Source organism: Panonychus citri, unplaced genomic scaffold (assembly GCF_014898815.1).
Source record: "Panonychus citri isolate SS breed McGregor unplaced genomic scaffold, ASM1489881v1 Contig00077, whole genome shotgun sequence".
In the NCBI taxonomy this organism is placed as follows: Eukaryota; Metazoa; Arthropoda; class Arachnida; order Trombidiformes; family Tetranychidae; genus Panonychus; species Panonychus citri.
The window spans coordinates 1357253-1375249 of record NW_026515482.1 but is presented as its reverse complement, the minus strand read 5'-3'; the positions used below and the strand labels follow the sequence as shown (position 1 = coordinate 1375249).

Below are 17997 nucleotides of genomic sequence, written 5' to 3'. Positions count from 1 at the left end.
TGGAAGAGGATGAGCAAAGGGAGAGAGAGAGAGAAATAAAGTTGAATATTTTTTTTTCTCTGTTCAAATGTTTATCTGGATAAGATTTATAATCTTTTGGGATTTACTGAATATCTTAACCAGAAGACGATGTTAAAGTGATAGTGGGATAAATCGAGGTGGGGTGGATAAATTTGATATCTTGAAAAAGGCGATTCCAAGGAAATTATTGAACACATGATGATAAAACTTTTACTAAATTCGATATTAATAAATTGAGAATTCATAATACTAGTGAAGGTTTTTCTGCAAGAAGAAAGTTCCAATTGAAAATTATCCCCTGAGAGAGGTTGAAACATTGATGAATAATCAGTTAGTTGAATTGAAAGAAGAAGACACAAGAGGATAGATAAACTTTTCCAAATTAAATTGTAATGAATTAAACAATTTCAATAAATCATTAAGAATCAATTAGTCACTCTAAAAGTTGTACACAATTTGATGTTAATTGTTAGTCAGTTAGTGAAAATGTTTTGTATTAGATCAACAGATTAGGAAATTTGTATTACTTACCATGAATTATTATCTCAACGTAATCGGATGCTGTTAAGGGATTAGCTGGAGATAATGATGATGATGATGATGATGAGGATGAGGATGAGGATGAGGATGAGGATGAGGATGAGGATGAGGATGATGGTGTTGGGGATGATAATGATAATGATGATGATGAAGCAAGGCATTGATAGACACCTTTATCTTGTCTTGTAAGTGATACAATTTTAAGACGATTGACTTTTACTAGTTGAATCCTTGATCCAAATAGCAAAGGCTTTGAGTCTTTAAGCCAAGTTATATCAACAGAATCCAGATTGAAATTGTTATCATCATTAACGAAACAATCAATAATCACCGTTGATCCTTGACGTCCAACAATTAATCTCTCTGGTCTCATTTTAACCCAAAAAGAACCTGAAAATGAACCAGAAAACAAGGAAAACAATTAAGATTCAACTTTTTTTCCCCTTCGATAACATGTAATCATATCTTCATCTTAATCATTTCGATAATCAATTAACTGTAATTCAATTTTCAGGTGAAGACAAAACGGTTAATTGTTAACTAATTGCTCTTGATTGTTATTGGTTTGATTGATTGCTACTTGTTGGCTACTATGATTAGGAAACATTGATTAACAGTGAAAACGGTTAATTGTATTCAGATTAATCATATTGATTTAGTTTTGATGGTTATCAGGTAACAATCAAGAAGTAGTTAATTGTTTTTATCTTTTTTTGTTGTTATTATTTGATTGTTGAATTAAGAAACTGTTAATAGTTAATTGTTTAAGTGTAAATTTTGGTTCAATTACTGGTAATTCAATTAACTAATCAATTGATTATTTTTGAGACCAAAAATTGACCAGTAATTAAATTAATCTAAAGATTGATTTGTATACTTATTGTATAATCTAATTGTAATTGTTATATTCAATTAAAGGGGATAATTAAAGCACAATTTAATTATCCTAGTTAATTAGTAACAAAGTTTGAGTGGTCAATAAAACTATTGGTCAAGTTTGTTGATTAATTTTGTTACCCAAAGTAAAAAACAAGCCAATCAACAATCAAGAAAATTAAATTAAACTAAATTAATTAAACCTCATGATATAATCAACTCAATGTGATTGATCAAAATTAGATTAATTTAATTGTGATAAAAATTGTCTCACGGTCTTACAATTAATCAGCTAATCAATTAATTACTTTGAGTTTGCAATTTCAATCATAATGAACTGAGACCAATCAATTTAAATCACCAACAATTAACAAAATAAAAACGTTCAAATCTAATTGAGCTAATTGTATTCTCAAGGATTTTAATCATTCGTAATTATCATTATGCAATTAATTGCTTTTTAATTATAAAAATTAGTGAACATGATAAACTAATTGATAGACTGACAGATAATTAATCATATGTAACAATTAAAAGTTTGATGATCATCACAATTAATGATTAAAGTTTCTAATCATCAGTAAACTAAAGTTGACAACTAATGAAAACTTTTTACTATTATTTGGATTTAGATTCAATTGATGAGTGTTAATTGTTTACCTTAATTGTAAACCTTGATGAGCATTTTAATTGTTAAGTATTTGTTTCAATTAATCAAATTGGATTAAGTTTAACAGGTAAAGAAAAGGTTTTCTTGTAACAAAGGATAAAGATTAAGGGATAACTTGGATTGGATTAAATGAACCTGAGATTAATCAATTGTTTAGAGATCGATGATAATGATGATGAGTGATGATGAGACAATGAAAGAGAAAGTGATAATGATGATAGAAGATAAATGGAAGATGAAGGATATTAGACCTTCCATAGAGTCCATTGGGTTTGCTAAATGAAGAAACACTTTCTCTTGTTTCATCTTCCTCATCTTCCTTTATCTTAATGGATCTCATGCTAAGATTGAACCTTTTTTTCCTCATCTTCAGAATCTTCTGGCTTCTTATTCAGTTCATGGTGGAAACAGAATAACACACCGGACACTGCGATCTAATGGGTTAACTGTGATTCTCATCATCATCTCTCTCTCTCTCTCTCTCTCTCTCTCATCTGATCATCATCCATTGACTTCACTTTCTTATGTTTTTATCTTCCATTCAGGACATTTCATCATCCGCCCTTTTCCGTATCCGGTCTCTAACTTTTTCTTACTTTTTTTCATCTTCTTTTCTTTATCTTGATTTTTTTCTCCTTCTTATCTTCCTAATCATCATCATCATTATCTTTATCTGTCTCTGTTTCTCTTTCTTTCTTTTTTATTTCCTTTCATGTACAAGGTTGTTTCATTTTCCATCTCTCCACCACCCACTTCTCCCCCTGAAAATGTCAGATACTCTTGTTTTTTGCTCAGATCAGTTCCTATCCTCATATTATTACATTTAACTCTCTCTCTCTCTCTCTCTCTCTCTCTCTGAATCTGTCATTCAGTCCATGTAATATCATTATTGTTACTATTAGTTGGAAGGATGAAAAAAAGTTCTGAGTGTTCATGATACATTTTAGGATGAAGAAAAAAAGTTCTGATCACAAATCAGAAACAGACTGAACCAATTATCAGACCAGCGTCTAAAATTATGAAACTTAATCAATGATCAATCAACTACAATCAATCAATCAATCAGTAAATAACCACAATTGATTAAATTGTAAGAACAAAAAAAGTTGAACAATTAAAAGCAATAATAATAATAACATTTCATATAACCAAAATATTGATAAAAACATAATTATATAGAGTTGGTTAGCTTGATTAAATTAAAAAAAGGATAAAATCAGCTGATGAATAGTCTGATTATAAACTTTGAATATTAGTTGATTTAATTGTAGTTGTCAGGTCAATATTAAGGTTATCTGTTGGCAGGATACTTGAAATTTGATTGATAACTGTGGTGTAGCTTGGATTTAAATTCAGGGTAATTTGTTCAATCATGAATTTCATCATGAATCAGTGAACATAAACACTGATTAAATTGAATTTAACTTTCAAAGTTTGATAACAATTATGATAAAGATCAAGCTAATTGCTGGTGAAAGAGAGAGAGGGAGAGACAATGTTATCATGGTGAAAAAAAATTCCAATTCTAATCATGAACTATAAATGAATTTCAGTCAGTCAAGAATCTGCTCTTTGATTCAACCAATCAATCAGAATTCAATAAAAGCTTTTGATAAGATATTGATTCAGATTCATGAGTGAAAGTTTTCCCACCCTGGACTTGCAGGGTAGGATAATCTTAGAGAGAGAGAGAGAGAGAGAGAGAGAGAGAGAGAAACTGAAAAACTATCTCCTGAGACTTTTATCTTCTTTATCATCATTTCTTAGGTTATCATTCATATTTAAATGTGTGTCATTCATTGTCCCTCAGGAGCAACTGAAGATATTTTTTCATCAATTCCAAATGGAAAACATTTCCTTCAGTCTGGTCATCATATTGAGGGTGGAAAATGGCAAATGCAATCTACTATTATCATGCAAACAGTTTGACCCTTTTACATTCAGTTCAATCAAATAAAATATTCATCATCCTGAATATCATCATCTGCATAGTCCTTATCATCATTAGCTATTCTTACACATCAACTTTTCCTCCTGCATCATCATCATCATATGAAGTTATTCATACTATTACATTCAACTAAGATACATGACAACATAGGAAACAATTTTGTCTCTTACTTATCATCATAAACTTACATGAAATGTATCATGAAATATCCTGGAACATAATGAAGGAAAAAAAACTTTGACTGACCAGTGGACTCCCTGAGAATGCCGATGAATATCCAGATAGAGATAAAAAATTGGATCATGATGACAAGAGTAACCAAATCTCATGGTAACTCTGAGAATCAACATAATCATGATAATATCATTTTCATATTCAAAGTTTATTATCAGATCAAAATACTATATTTACTTTCAGATCTATTTGTTGAAACCTTTTCCCTTTTCGATGATGATCATCATTGAATTTCCGTTTCCATGTTTAATCGTAGGGATGATGATGAAAGATGAATGATGAGTAAGAGGGGGAAAGATGAAGAAAAATGTTCAAATTCTGATTCGATCAACCTTGATTCCTGATCTACTTTTCATCATCTCTCTCTCTCTCTCTCTTATTGATTCTTATACAAAGTTAGATATTATCATGAAAGTTGGATGAAAATTGTGATGATTAAAAGCAAAATCATGATGAAACTGAAAGTTGAGTTTATCTCTTTTCTCATAATCATGTTAGTTGTTTCCATCAATTCTCAATGGTTATTGGAATTCCGGTTTCTCATGGTTGAGTTGACAATGATTAAACAAGAGATGATCATGATGATGATCGTGATGATGATGATGATGAACAAAATTTTTCCAAAATCATCAGGTATCATTATCTCTCTCTCTCTCTCTCTTCCTAATCTCATCCATCCTCGACTTCAATTAATTAGCCTCTCATTCAGAGACTCTTAAGGTTCAGGAAAGTTCATTCATTCAGATTGTGATCCGATTAAAATTCTTAATTCATCCAAAAATCCGAAAGAGAAACAAAAAATTAATTGTTAACAATCAAAGTAAAATTAACATTCCTTTTCGGTTTATTTCATCCCTAACAATTAACACAAAAATCAAATTGAATAATTTATATTGAAGATAATGATGATCCAAAGCAAAGTAAAAAAAATAACCTTCAACTAAAATGTTTTGGTCTAAACAAACGGAAACGGAAATGATGTGGTTTCAACTTTCAAGTTGACTTTGTCATCATCTCATTGAAGCTAATTTAAAATTGAAAATCAATCTAATCATTATTTTCATTGTAACAAATAATCAAATTATTTTATCTTCATTATGTAATCATTGATGGTTAAATTGTTGCTAATGTTAAAGTTAATTTAAGTTGATTAAAGTGTTGAATTGTGATTAATTTACATAAGAAAACAATGTTATCATATTGTCAATCGTGTTAATTTGTTTACTAGAGTGTAAATTGTATCTTATCATGATGATGATGATCATCATGGTTATTCAAATCACGATTACAACTGAATTTAGTTGAATCTGAACTGGAATTACAGATTAGGCTAAAAAGATGATGATGATAATGTCACCATGATGATGATAAAGATTCATAGTGTAGCTTTAAAATAATATTAACCCAATGGGAAGATGATGATGATAAAAATGAATTGATCAATTGTTGGGTTGATTAAATTAAGTAAACATCAACACTGATTGTTAAGTGAGTTAAGGAGCAATTTTTTTTTGTTGGCAACTATTTCTGGTATCATCAATTTTCATTGTGGTGAACACATTTTACCAACACCATGATAAAGGATGAGGATGGAGATGAAGATGAAGTGAAAGATGATGATGATGATGAGGAAGAAATGAAAAAGTTATCATCATCATCTTCCCTTTGAAAGTCAATTTTTTATTTAATAATATGTCAACCTTTCATCAGAACTTTTTTTCTCATAGTCTATTGTTTGTTTACTTTCACATTTTCTGTTATATCATTTTATGAATATTTTTTCATGATGATGGTTCACTAAGCTGAATTGAGGATTACAAAAAGTTACAATTTGATACTGGACAGATAAAGTTAGTCGGGATAGTGGAGTGGAAAGATGATAATAAGATTCTGATTACTGAACTTTGAGATTAGCATCATTTAGGATGATGATGGAACTGAATTTATATTATGAAAAATGTTGAAAATGTTCAAGTGATTTTATCGGATTTCTGTTTTTCCATCTTCATCTCTGATCTCTCAAGAAATTCATGTAACTGGCAAGGAAAAGATTCTTAAAACTTTTTTCCTCCTTGGTGGAAGAGCATCAAAAAGGTGGAGTAATGTATGGACTATCATTAGATAGGAAAAGATGATGATGATGATGAGGAAGATAAAAGAAAGGGCAACTTTTTGAAAGGGTCTTCCTAATGGAAGCCTTTGAATGATCAAGAAAATCTAGAGATGATCACAAGCAACAGAGACAAAATGATGAGGATGCTAAGATGATGATGATGATGGTTTGAGGAAATGATGATTATCTTTAAGATCCAATGAAACCAGAAACACCAAATTGGTGGAAACGAAATGCAAAAAGTTACAAATTATTGTTATCATTATTATTATTTACAAAATGATGATAATTTTCATCATCATCATCATCATATTATATTTGTTGTGTCTTCTTTTTCATCATTATTACTACTATCATCCTCATCATTATCCATTATTTACTTGGCATAATCATCATTATGAGGATAATATTCAAATTCAGTTGATGATGAACATTGAATAGGCAAAAGAAAAAGACAAAATTGTGAGTAGAAGGAAAAAAATGAACATGGAAACTTCAGAATTCATTCATCCTCATCATCTATTTTTTGTTTGCCTCTTCTCATCTTTAAATAACATAAAAATCTAAAGTTAACTACTATTGACATAGGAAAACAAAGTGAATGAAGATGATATAAAATAATCCATGTTTACAGTAGCCGTTGAGTGGACAATCTAATGTCCAGTTGTGTCCCTTTCTCTTCATATTTATTATCATGTCCGAAACTTTTTCCTTTCAGTTGACCTGGTAAATATGAACTGAACAGCTTAATAATAATAATAATCGAGCATTTTTTTTGTTCATCAACCAAGTTACATAATATTGTTACAATGATGATGAGAATGATGATAAAAATTGTGAATCTTTTACATGGTCATCTAGTTTTTTGTTGTATTCTTGTTGTGGTCATCATCATTTTCACCATAATCATTGTCCAGAGGAATGATTTTTTTTCCTTCTCCTACCAAATATTAAGTCACAATAAATGAATATAATGATATAAATGGTGAATAATAATGATAATAATGGGATAATACACTTGATATCATATGGATGTTGATAAAAATTGAGTTAAGGACGAGAGATGATGATGAAGATAAGGATGAGGATGATAAAGAGATGAATCTTTTAAATACTTTGGGATGATAATCTAATGATAATGATGATGATGATTATTTCGTTGATCAAGTTGAGTGCATCTCTGATGATGATGACAATAGTTTCCTATCAAATATACATGATGAACTTTTCTCTCTATCTCTATCTCTTTCTCTATCATCTTTATCATCTTCATCATCCCAAAGTATAACATCATCATGATCGCAATGAAAAGCTAATAGTAAATCCTTTTAATATTATCACAACAATTTCATTCAACTTTAATGTACATCTTACCTTTTATCTGGGAGATATTCATGTCTCATCTTCATCAACTATTAATTGTTTCAAGATCCATGGTGATGATTAGCTAATAATCATCATAATTATCATGTAAACTTTTCACCATCATGTTAAAAGTTTTAATTGATTCATTTTTTTGCTTGTTTCTTGTCAAGTTAACTGATCAAATTGAGTTCCTATCATGTAAAATTATTTTAATCATTTGAATCAATTGTTTCACTTATTAACTAAAAGCAAATCAAATTATCTTGGTTAATTCATCATTGCTGAATCATCATCATCATCATGGTTACATGGTGATGATTTCAATGAATTTCAATCTTTCATAAATGATACATCATCAGCTTTCAGTTGGGAATTGATTTTATTTATTAGTCTTTTGGAAACGATAAATAATCAGAGTGATGAAGATGAGGATGATAATGATGATTCAGTTTCTCAAAAAGTTACTGAGTTTTCATATATAAATAACATGAAATGAATTGGAAGAGATAAATTTAAAGAGCAAACAGTTTCTCTGGATTAAGAAAATTCAATTTTCTTTAATCTCACCAGGGATTAGGTTAGATTATCATGAAAAGCAATAGAATTGAAAATCACAGGAATTAACTTTCAATCTGAATAAAAAAAGTTCAAGATGAATTTAAAATCCATCATGTTAAATTTATCGGATCAACTTTTACTTTTCTTACTATTTATGGTTAATAGATTTTCATCATTCATGATTGGATATTGATTCAGTTCATGAATGATCATCGATATTTGGACAATCGGAAGAGAGAAAAAAAAATAATTGTAACAATCAGATTGAATTAAATGTTGAAACGATTGTTCAATGTTTTCCATAGGCTTTCAGCTTTGCCATATTAACTTTTCATGATCATTTCAAATTCCGAATCCGATTCTTATGGTTATTCAGGCTGGATAAGCATCTATTGTTTTTCAGTTCATTTGATAATCAGCCATTCATGATGATCGATACATTTACTCAGTTATTGTCTAGTTTGAACTTTTTTTGTTTTGATCATGACCAAAAATTTGATGATCATTTGGTTGTTAATTTGTCAGGTAAATAATTAACTTGATTGCTGTCCATTCAATCAGATTAAAAGGACTTTAATCACCTCACGTAAATGCTATTGTTTGTTTATGAGTATTATTGTTATCACAATGGACACACAATTGTGGTTACATTATCTGATAGTTAATTGTGTTAACCATTTAATCATGATCACCCTCAGGCGATTGACAATCATTAGCTGATAAATTGATTCATTGATGTTATTTTTAATATCGCAACGATAACAATAGTTAAGTTTCAGTACAATCACTCAAATAAGGTCGATATTTTACAACAATCAGTAAATTGTTTAATAAACAAACTAATTTTTGACTCTCAAGTAAATTGAACTAAATTATTTAATTTCCATCAGATTAAATTGTTGATCCATTTGATAGATTGAAAACTTATCCCTCCAAGAAATGAACAGAAAAAAAAGTTCTGAAAAAAAGTTCTAACAGCTGATCGATTCCAATCAGTTCGGTTTCCTTTAAATTAAATTTCGAGCTCATGAATATTAAAGTTATCATTTGATTTCTTTAATTAATGGTGACAAACTCTGATTGTTAACTAATCACAATCAAGAATGACACAGATTCTGATTCATAATTTGTTCAGCTGAATGAAAAAAAAAGTTTCTTCATGATCGGACAATTGTTAATGTTTCAAAACGCTAATTAATTAACCAAAATTATCTCTGATTCAGTTATATTATTATTATCAAAATGGGATAAAAAAACTAATTGATAACAATTAGAATACTTTACAAAGGATAATTATCATGTAGATAATTAAATGATGAAAAAAAGATAAACTTCCAACCTGAACCCATGAACCTGAATACATGAAAAGTCAAGTAATCATTGAAATGAACACAAATTAACATGTAAACTTATAAATAATGTTAACCCTTTTTCTTGATGATTCATGTTAACAATTTAATAAATTGCTACATGATGACATTCACTCAATGTAAGAATAACATTCAAATCTCAGAACTTTTCATCTCAATTTCACCGAATAACATGAAGGTGGAAGTAGAAAAGTTATCATGTATGTTATCATTATACAGAATATCATGAATTCATATGTGTATCATCATCATGAGCATGTTGATGGTGATTATAAATTATTTACATTCTGTGAGAGTGGTGAATATGAATTCGAGATGGAAATTGATATAAACTGTTGTACTTTTCCCTGGGAGTTTATATCATGTTTTTCAGGGTGGAAAATGAGTATTAGTTTTACTACAGAACTGTTCCATCTTTTTCTTCATTAACTCAAGTCTCAGAATTTTTTTCTCTTCTTTCCTTGGGTTGATATTCGCTTTCATCCTCATCCTTTTGGTCATCAAATGGTCAACCCACTGAGCGACATTTTGACCTCTCACCACAAAATGTTTTCCCACCAATCAGATATTATTGATTCTCTCGCTTGAGTAACATTGTTGATAACATTATTTTCCCACCATCAGGTTGGAAACCTATGTTTATCTTCATCATCATCATCATCATCACCTTTCCATCTTCCATCGAATCTGTTAGAACTTTTTTCTCGTATTCTATTTCCAATTCTAATTCTAGAACTTTTCTTTGTTATGATTTTGTATCCAATTCAAATTTCCATAGAGAAAGTGAAAAAAATATTCACCACTTTGGAAATTATTTCAATTCCTTTTTCATGTTATCATTGAATCGAGAATATGTTTCAACAATCAAATGTTTCCATTGTTATCAAGTTAATTGTTTTCGATATGTAATCAATTTGGTAAACAATTTACTATGGAAACTTTTCCTTCTTTCATTTCCGATGGTGAACTTGAGTCTAATGGATAACAATTAACAGGTAATCGTGTTCTCCTTTACAGAAACCACAATTAGAACGACAATTTAACACAATTATCGCCATGTAAAACAATCAAGGATTATCATGATTCGATAATATTTGGTTGTGAGTTTCAAAAACATGGTAGGAATCATCATGGAAGAGTATTCGTTGAACTTTGATAAAGTTTTGGTGATTCTGGAATTCGAGTAAACATTTTATCGTCTAATGAAATCGGAGATGATGATATTGAAGATAAAGGAAGATCAGATTCAGATGAATGAAGAGAGAGAGAGAGAGAGAGAGAGAGAGAGAGAGAGAGAGAGATGAAAAATCTCTTTCAGACTGAGAAATCTGATCTCTGATGATTCCTCATGTTTTCAGGTTCCTTTCAGGGTACAGAAAAATATCATGATTATATGAGTTTTTTTCATCAGAATGATAGGATTTTATCATCCCTATCATCATCCTCATCATCATCTCCATCATTCATATCCATTACATTGATATTGTTGTTTGTTATCATGACGATGAAATGTTCAAAATCGTAACCTCTGAACCGATAAAAAGTGAATACCATATAATTACGTTCATTTGTACATATATATGTTTGATTGTTACTCTCATCATGATGTTGTCATGAAAATTGAATTGAATATTTCAACTCAGAACTTTTTATTTCATCTCTTTCAATTCTGGCAAAGATTCAATTCCAATACCATTTATTTTAATGCTCATTTTCAATCATTCAAAAGTAACCATTTTAATTGTATTTAAATTGTGACCATTAATTCAGTTCCTAAATTAATTGAATTTAATCTGTTCGATTAGTTTATAAAACTACTAATAATTTAATTAACTGTCTTTGTCCAACAATTAATTACCCTTTTCAGTATTGATCTGAAAATTAAACTTTACTTTTGCCTATTTAATTAGATAAAGTCAATTAATTTGATCCAAAATTGATTGTTAGGCAATTGATTAGTTTAAATATCATTGTTAATTGTTAGTGATTATCTTTCACAATTTAGCTTCTCATTTTGTTGATTGATTATCATTGAAATTGAAAAATGATATTGGTTAAAGTTAATCAATCCCTTTGGGAGATAATTAATCATTAATGATAAATAATAATAAATTGATTGATGAGACTTTTTAATTAACTGGATTAATTAATAAATTATGAATTAATTAATACTAAATTAACTTACCTCGTCTATTTAAATCTCTTGAAATCCTTAATTGTTGATTGTAAACATTGGTGTAACAATTGAGACACTTTGAATTTAGATCCATGTTATTGGCAGATTTAATTAATTGTTGTTGTTTAGTTGATTGTTGAAAATCACTAGATGAATAACCTTGACAAATCAACTGCAATAAGTTAATTGTGATTAAGGTTAAAATTGGTTGATTTAATTGATTGTTGACAATTGCGATCGCCATTTGTTTGATTTACAAGATGAGAAACAAAAAAAAATTAACTAAATCACAACAACAAAGATTATTAATGATGTAACAATTTAAGTAAATCAATGAAGGTTCAAGTTGATTATAGCAAAGATCAGTTGATTGTTTTGATGATTATCATGATAATTAACAATCTTAAACATCAAAAGTATCGCAGTGATTAAATTGATCAGTTTATCATATTACTGATGATTTGATTTAATGTCATGGCAACAATTTACTTCAATCAATTTATTATCATGATAATGATAATCAAGTTGATTGTTTTCTAGGGATATGAAATTCAATTGTAACAATTAAGTTAATTGTTGAGTTTTGGTGAAATTTAACTTTTGTAAAAACTTTTTTCTCCTTCTCGTTGCTGATTCAACAATTAACAAACTCGAGAATTGATTGTTAACTCAATCAACTTGATTAACATTGGACAGTTTATAGAATCAGGATTAACATTGTTCATTGGGCTACTGATTTGTTCATGAAAATTTCACACACTGAGAACTCAGAACTCAGAACTAACATGAAACTGAATTCATGATGATATTATGGATGAGGATGATTCTTTCAGCTCAGACTCTGTTGATATCAGATTTTTTCCTAACTTGAAACTTTCAACAATCAGTTTCAATTGTTTATCAATAAGTTCAGATAATAAATGATTAATAACTTTCCAGTTGATTAGATTTGAATACAATTCAAGTAACTATCCAAATCTATTGATAATTAACTAAGACACTAAAATTTAATCACAAGTAACAAGTTAGAATTACTTACAATTATCAAGGTATAATCATCGCCACCTATTGATCCGATTTCTCACTTGATAACAATTTGATTAATTATTCAATTATCAAATCAAGTTCATCAATCAATTAACCAAAAAGTTGAAACAATTAACTAAACCCATTCGAACTTGAAACAATTAAAAAGTCTAATCATCTCATCGGTGGAATCTCTTTGTAATCTAACTTACGATACAGTTGCTGATGAAAAAACTCTACATCAACTCACGAAAAGGTTAATTGTTTAATCGGAAACAATTAATTGTAAAAAAAAAGAAAAATAAATGAGAAAAAATTTCGAAAATAAAATAGTCCATTTTCTATCCACCAGATGGAGACACAAATTTTTTTGTTCGTTCAAAGGGAAGTTCAAAACTCGCGGTCATTTGTTAGCATCGACTCAAAGGAAAAGGTTAACAAAAAATTAATTTATTTCTTTTCTCTTTCTTTTTGAATCTGAGTCTCTTTCTCTTTCTCTTGTTTGTATTTCTAATATTTTTTTTTCTTTTTCATGTTTTGATATATTTTTTTTCATTTATGTTTTCTTAAAATTGTTTCTTTCTTCCTTTCCTTCAGTTAATTGTTCATGATTTGCAATCAACATTAGCAAATTAAAGTAAAAAGCTGATCAACAGTTAAACTGAATTCAAGAAGGAGAGAAGAAGAAGAAGAAAAAAACATTGGTTAAAACCTCTTTTTTTTTATAATATTGTTTTCTGTGTTCACCTTAATCACTAAGCCATTTAGCTCATGGCTCAGTCTGAATTTTCCGACATTCAATGGACTTTTGAACAGGTTAAAGGTTCTTTAGATGATGACATAAGTGAAGGTTTGTTTTCTTCTATTCTATTGATAGAATTTCTTCTAAAATCCATTGGAATTTCTCTTCTCTCCTCTGCACCTTGTTCTCCTTTTCTTACACTCTTTCTCTTTTTTTCTCTTATTTCTATCCTCTCTTTTTCTATCTTTCTTTCTCTCTCTCTCTTTCTTTCTTTCTTTCTGTTCTTTTGTGTAGTAAATATTGATAATTTTCTTTTCGTTACTTCTCACTAATTAATTATATTTCTTCCTCTTTCTTTCTCACCTGTCTCATGGTGGCCATACAGCCGATATTATATCATGTGTTGAATTCAATGATAATGGGGACCTACTCGCTACCGGAGACAAGGGAGGTAGAGTGGTTATTTTTCAAAGAGATGACTCTGTAAGTTCTCACTTCACCGCATGATGATGATCAATCCACTTCATCCAAAGAGCAAAAAGAGAAGGTGATCACCAGCTAAAAAAGATTAGGGCCGTTAAAGTGAATTGAAGGCATTAGTCTTCTTTTCCACTCTTTCTAACTTTTTCTTACTCTCTCATTCTCCACCTTTTTCTATCTATTTTCCATCTTCCCTCTACTACCTTTAATCTCTAACAGAAAAGGATTTTCTACCTTTTTTCCACTTCATCTTGATGGATTTACTCTTTTTTTTTGATAGATCAGTCAAGGACACACATTTGAACATTTCAATACTCTGTCAACAACTCTCTCTCTCTCTCTTTCCATGCTGGTCTCATTTTGCTCTCTCCCTCCCTCTCTCTCTCTCTCTCTCTCTCGGTCTCACTCTTTCTCTCTATATACATGTATTTGAACACTTTTCTTAGATGCCCGCCATTGGCCTTACTCTAATTTTCTTTTTCTTTCTTGTTCATTCATTAACCTGTTCTAATCTGTTCTTCATTGAAACATGTATATTTATACCTTTTTTGGATACTCATTCATTTGCCTTTTTTTTCACCAATTTTTTAATTTTTTATACAGGCGAAAAAATCAGTGCCAAGAAGAGGAGATTACAGTGTTTATACAACTTTTCAAAGTCATGAGCCAGAATTTGATTACCTGAAAAGTTTGGAAATCGAAGAGAAGATAAACAAAATAAGATGGTTAAAGAGGAAAAATCCTGCTCATTTTCTACTTTCAACTAACGATAAGACAATTAAATTGTGGAAAGTTTATGAAAGAGAGAGACAAATGGATGGTTACAATTTGATAGATGATGAAGGACATTGTATAAAAGAACCTAATTCAATTAAATCCCTCCGTGTACCTGTTATCAAACCAATGGAATTAACTGTTGAAGCTTGCCCAAAAAGGATATATGCCAATGCGCACACTTACCATATAAACTCTATTTCAATGAATAGTGATCAAGAGACTTACCTTTCCGCTGATGATCTTAGAATCAATCTCTGGCATTTGGATATAACTGACGAAAGTTTTAGTGAGTGTTTACCGAGAACCGATAATGTTAACCAACCAATCAGTGAACTTCAATTTGGACCATTTATTTTATTGTTTTTGTGTTCAACTTGTCCGTTCATATCCATCAGCACGCGCGCGCCCAATAGCATCAAACAAAAAGATCAACAAATAAGAGAAGATCCAAGATAGCTTAGATTATTTACCACGTAATTGGTTAATTAAGCTGTTTAAATCATCGATACAATGAAGCTATTTGTCCTCTTTAAATTTTGCTTCTTTTTTTCAATTTACTTGTTGAAAGACTTATTAGTCAACAGAATAATCTTTTTTTGTCTCGTTATTTGTTTTTTCAATTTCTCTATCATTTAACCATTTTGTCCTCATTTTCACCTTTCAAAGTGCAAAGCTCAAAATTTCATCCTGAAAAGATCTTGTGTCCTCATCCTTATTTGTGAAGATTCATTGATTGTTGGTGTAAATCGTTATTCATCATCGTTATTATTGCTTATTCATTAATTTTCGTTTCTTTTATCATTCTTTTTCTCTCTCTCTCACTCTAGACATCGTTGACATTAAACCAGTAAATATGGAAGAGTTAACCGAAGTTATCACTGCTGCCGAATTTCATCCACATCATTGTAATTTATTTGTTTACAGTAGCAGTAAAGGTATCATCAGACTTTGTGATATGAGGGCCGCTGCATTATGTGACCGGCATGCTAAAAGTAAGCATCGATTTTGTTTTGTTTTTCTATGTCATATCGATAATTGATATCGCAATTTAAACAACTTCGTTACTCTACCTCTATTATTCCTGTCTAATTTTGTTTTATTTTCTCTGTTTTTTTGTTCTCACAGTTTTCGAAGAACCTGAAGACCCAACAAATAGGAGCTTCTTTTCTGAGATTATATCAAGTATTTCCGGGATCAGATTTTGTTCTAACGGAAGATATTTAATTTCCAGAGACTACTTATCTGTTAAAGTTTGGGATCTTAATATGGATTCCAAGCCAGTTGAATCATATCTCGTCCACGAGTATTTAAGATCAAAGTTATGCAGCTTATATGAGAATGATTACATTTTCGATAAATTTGAATGTTGCTTCAACGGAACCGATCAGTAAGTATTCAATCAATTACCGGTCATAATAATTGAAAGAGTTTTAAAATTGTTCTTACAAATACAAACAGAAATACCTAATTTCATCTTAAATCAACAATTTATTATTCTCAGTACCTTTAAGGTGTTTGTTTGTCTGAGCATCAGTAAAAATTTTGGCTCATTAATATTGATTGGCTCAACAAAATCAAATCAACCTATTCTCCCACCCAAATTAATCGGACTGATTCATCAATAATAGAAAATTATACTAATTGCAATCTTATCCTTTTTTTCCTACAGATTTTTAATGACCGGATCATATAATAATTTTTTTAAAATTTTTGATCGACACTCAAAGAGAGAGGTGATGCTGGAAGCATCTAAAGAAATCGCAAAACCTAGGACAGTGCTTAAACCAAGAAAGGTATTGATCTCAATTACAATTAAAATGGACCAAATTAGCAGTTGCAAACGATCAATGCTTCGCTATCAATACCTCCTCTTCCTACCGATAGCTCGTTAAATCAGTTGCGTTTTGAGCGGGAAAAAAATACTCTCCTTATCTGGTTTGCTGACAAGATAAACCTGATTTTTTTTTCTCTATTCAATGTCCATTAATACAAAATTCATCGTATATGCAAACCTAAGTTTTGTCTTCCTTACAAGAAAAGGGCATAGATACTTAGTTCTAATCTTTATTGTTCAACGAACCATTAACCTTATCTGTTTCTCTAATATCCCTCTCACTATGCATGAATCTGATTTTTCTTACATGATCTTTGATTCTTTTCTTTTCATGATTATAATTATCTCTCTCTTTCTCTCTCTCAGGTTTACACGGGAGGTAAAAAAAAGAAAGATGAAATAAGCGTTGAAAGCTTGGACTATACAAGGAAAATTTTACACACCGCATGGCATCCAAATGAAAACATAATCGCAGTCGCAGCCACAAATAATTTGTTTATATTTAAAGATAGAGGTTGAGATGATCCAAGTCCGCCACCACCACCACCACCCACAAAAAAATCATTACCACCAAACTAAAAGAAATCCATTTTTTTTCTCGAAAATCGAAGCAACCTTTCCACTCCTTTCTCCCTTCTCCTCCAATTTCAATTATCTTTAAATGTTCAAATCGTAATAGAGTTGAAACATAAACACACAACAACAAACACAAATTACCTGATATATTGTACCTCTGAAGTACAGTCAGTGACACAAGAAAACAAAACCAAAACATGTTCAGTTTAAGTGAAACAAAATCATCACCTTGCCTCAACTTTTATAAATCTTTCTCTCTCTCTCTCTCCCATCTCTCTACGAACCAACTGTTGTATTATGTACCAATCAACTTGTTAGTTAATTATCGTCGTCGATATAATGTTTTTAATATTGATATTGATATTATTATTATTAGTTGACTTACACTTTGGCCTCTCTCTCTCTCTCTCTCTCTCTCCCAACCTTTTCCAACAACCTCCTTTTTGATTAAAGGAAAATGGTTGAGAAAAAAAAATTAGTAATTAAGTAAATTGCAAGGTAATGATAACAATTAATAATGATAATAACAAAAGTGAAGCTCACAATTAAACAATCGTTGAGCGTAAAATATTATCTCAGGTTTATGATAAAAATGATAAATATTATATATACAAAGACCCATAACATTTTGTAATATTGACAGAGAAGTTTAATCTTAATTGTAAAATTAACTTATCAATTAATCAAC

General features: G+C 29.9%; 2 protein-coding genes across 2 annotated transcripts in view; one reads left to right on the top strand and one right to left on the bottom strand.

The window, feature by feature from the left end:
* The window catches only part of LOC128387169 (cell adhesion molecule DSCAM-like), a 49487-nt gene extending 36866 nt beyond the window's left edge, over positions 1–12621 (bottom strand). The window contains exons 1-2 of the mRNA XM_053346344.1: positions 11884–12621; positions 553–951 (exon numbers count right to left, since the gene is read on the bottom strand). Of these exons, the coding sequence (XP_053202319.1) occupies positions 553–951; positions 11884–12118 (634 nt within the window). The 5' untranslated portion in view covers positions 12119–12621. The remainder of the gene's footprint in view (positions 1–552; positions 952–11883) is intronic.
* A 753-nt stretch (positions 12622–13374) lies between these two features.
* Positions 13375–17689, top strand: LOC128386855 (serine/threonine-protein phosphatase 2A 55 kDa regulatory subunit B beta isoform-like). The gene is made up of 7 exons (XM_053345956.1): positions 13375–13750; positions 14028–14125; positions 14726–15185; positions 15727–15891; positions 16025–16286; positions 16569–16692; positions 17100–17689. The coding sequence occupies exons 1-7, from the start codon at positions 13672–13674 to the stop codon at positions 17250–17252; spliced, it is 1341 nt and encodes a 446-aa protein (XP_053201931.1). The 5' UTR covers positions 13375–13671; the 3' UTR covers positions 17253–17689.
* Positions 17690–17997: the final 308 nt, after the last annotated feature.

What these genes read in the sequence shown, in the direction of transcription:
- LOC128386855 (XM_053345956.1), top strand. Translation starts at nt 13,672, where the DNA reads ATGGCTCAGTCTGAATTTTCCGACATTCAATGGACTTTTGAACAGGTT. An exon ending in TTTTTCAAAGAGATGACTCT is followed by an intron (nt 14,126 to 14,725) that starts GTAAGTTCTCAC and finishes TTTTTTATACAG; the next exon opens with GCGAAAAAATCAGTGCCAAG. An exon ending in TGCTTCAACGGAACCGATCA is followed by an intron (nt 16,287 to 16,568) that starts GTAAGTATTCAA and finishes TTTTTCCTACAG; the next exon opens with ATTTTTAATGACCGGATCAT.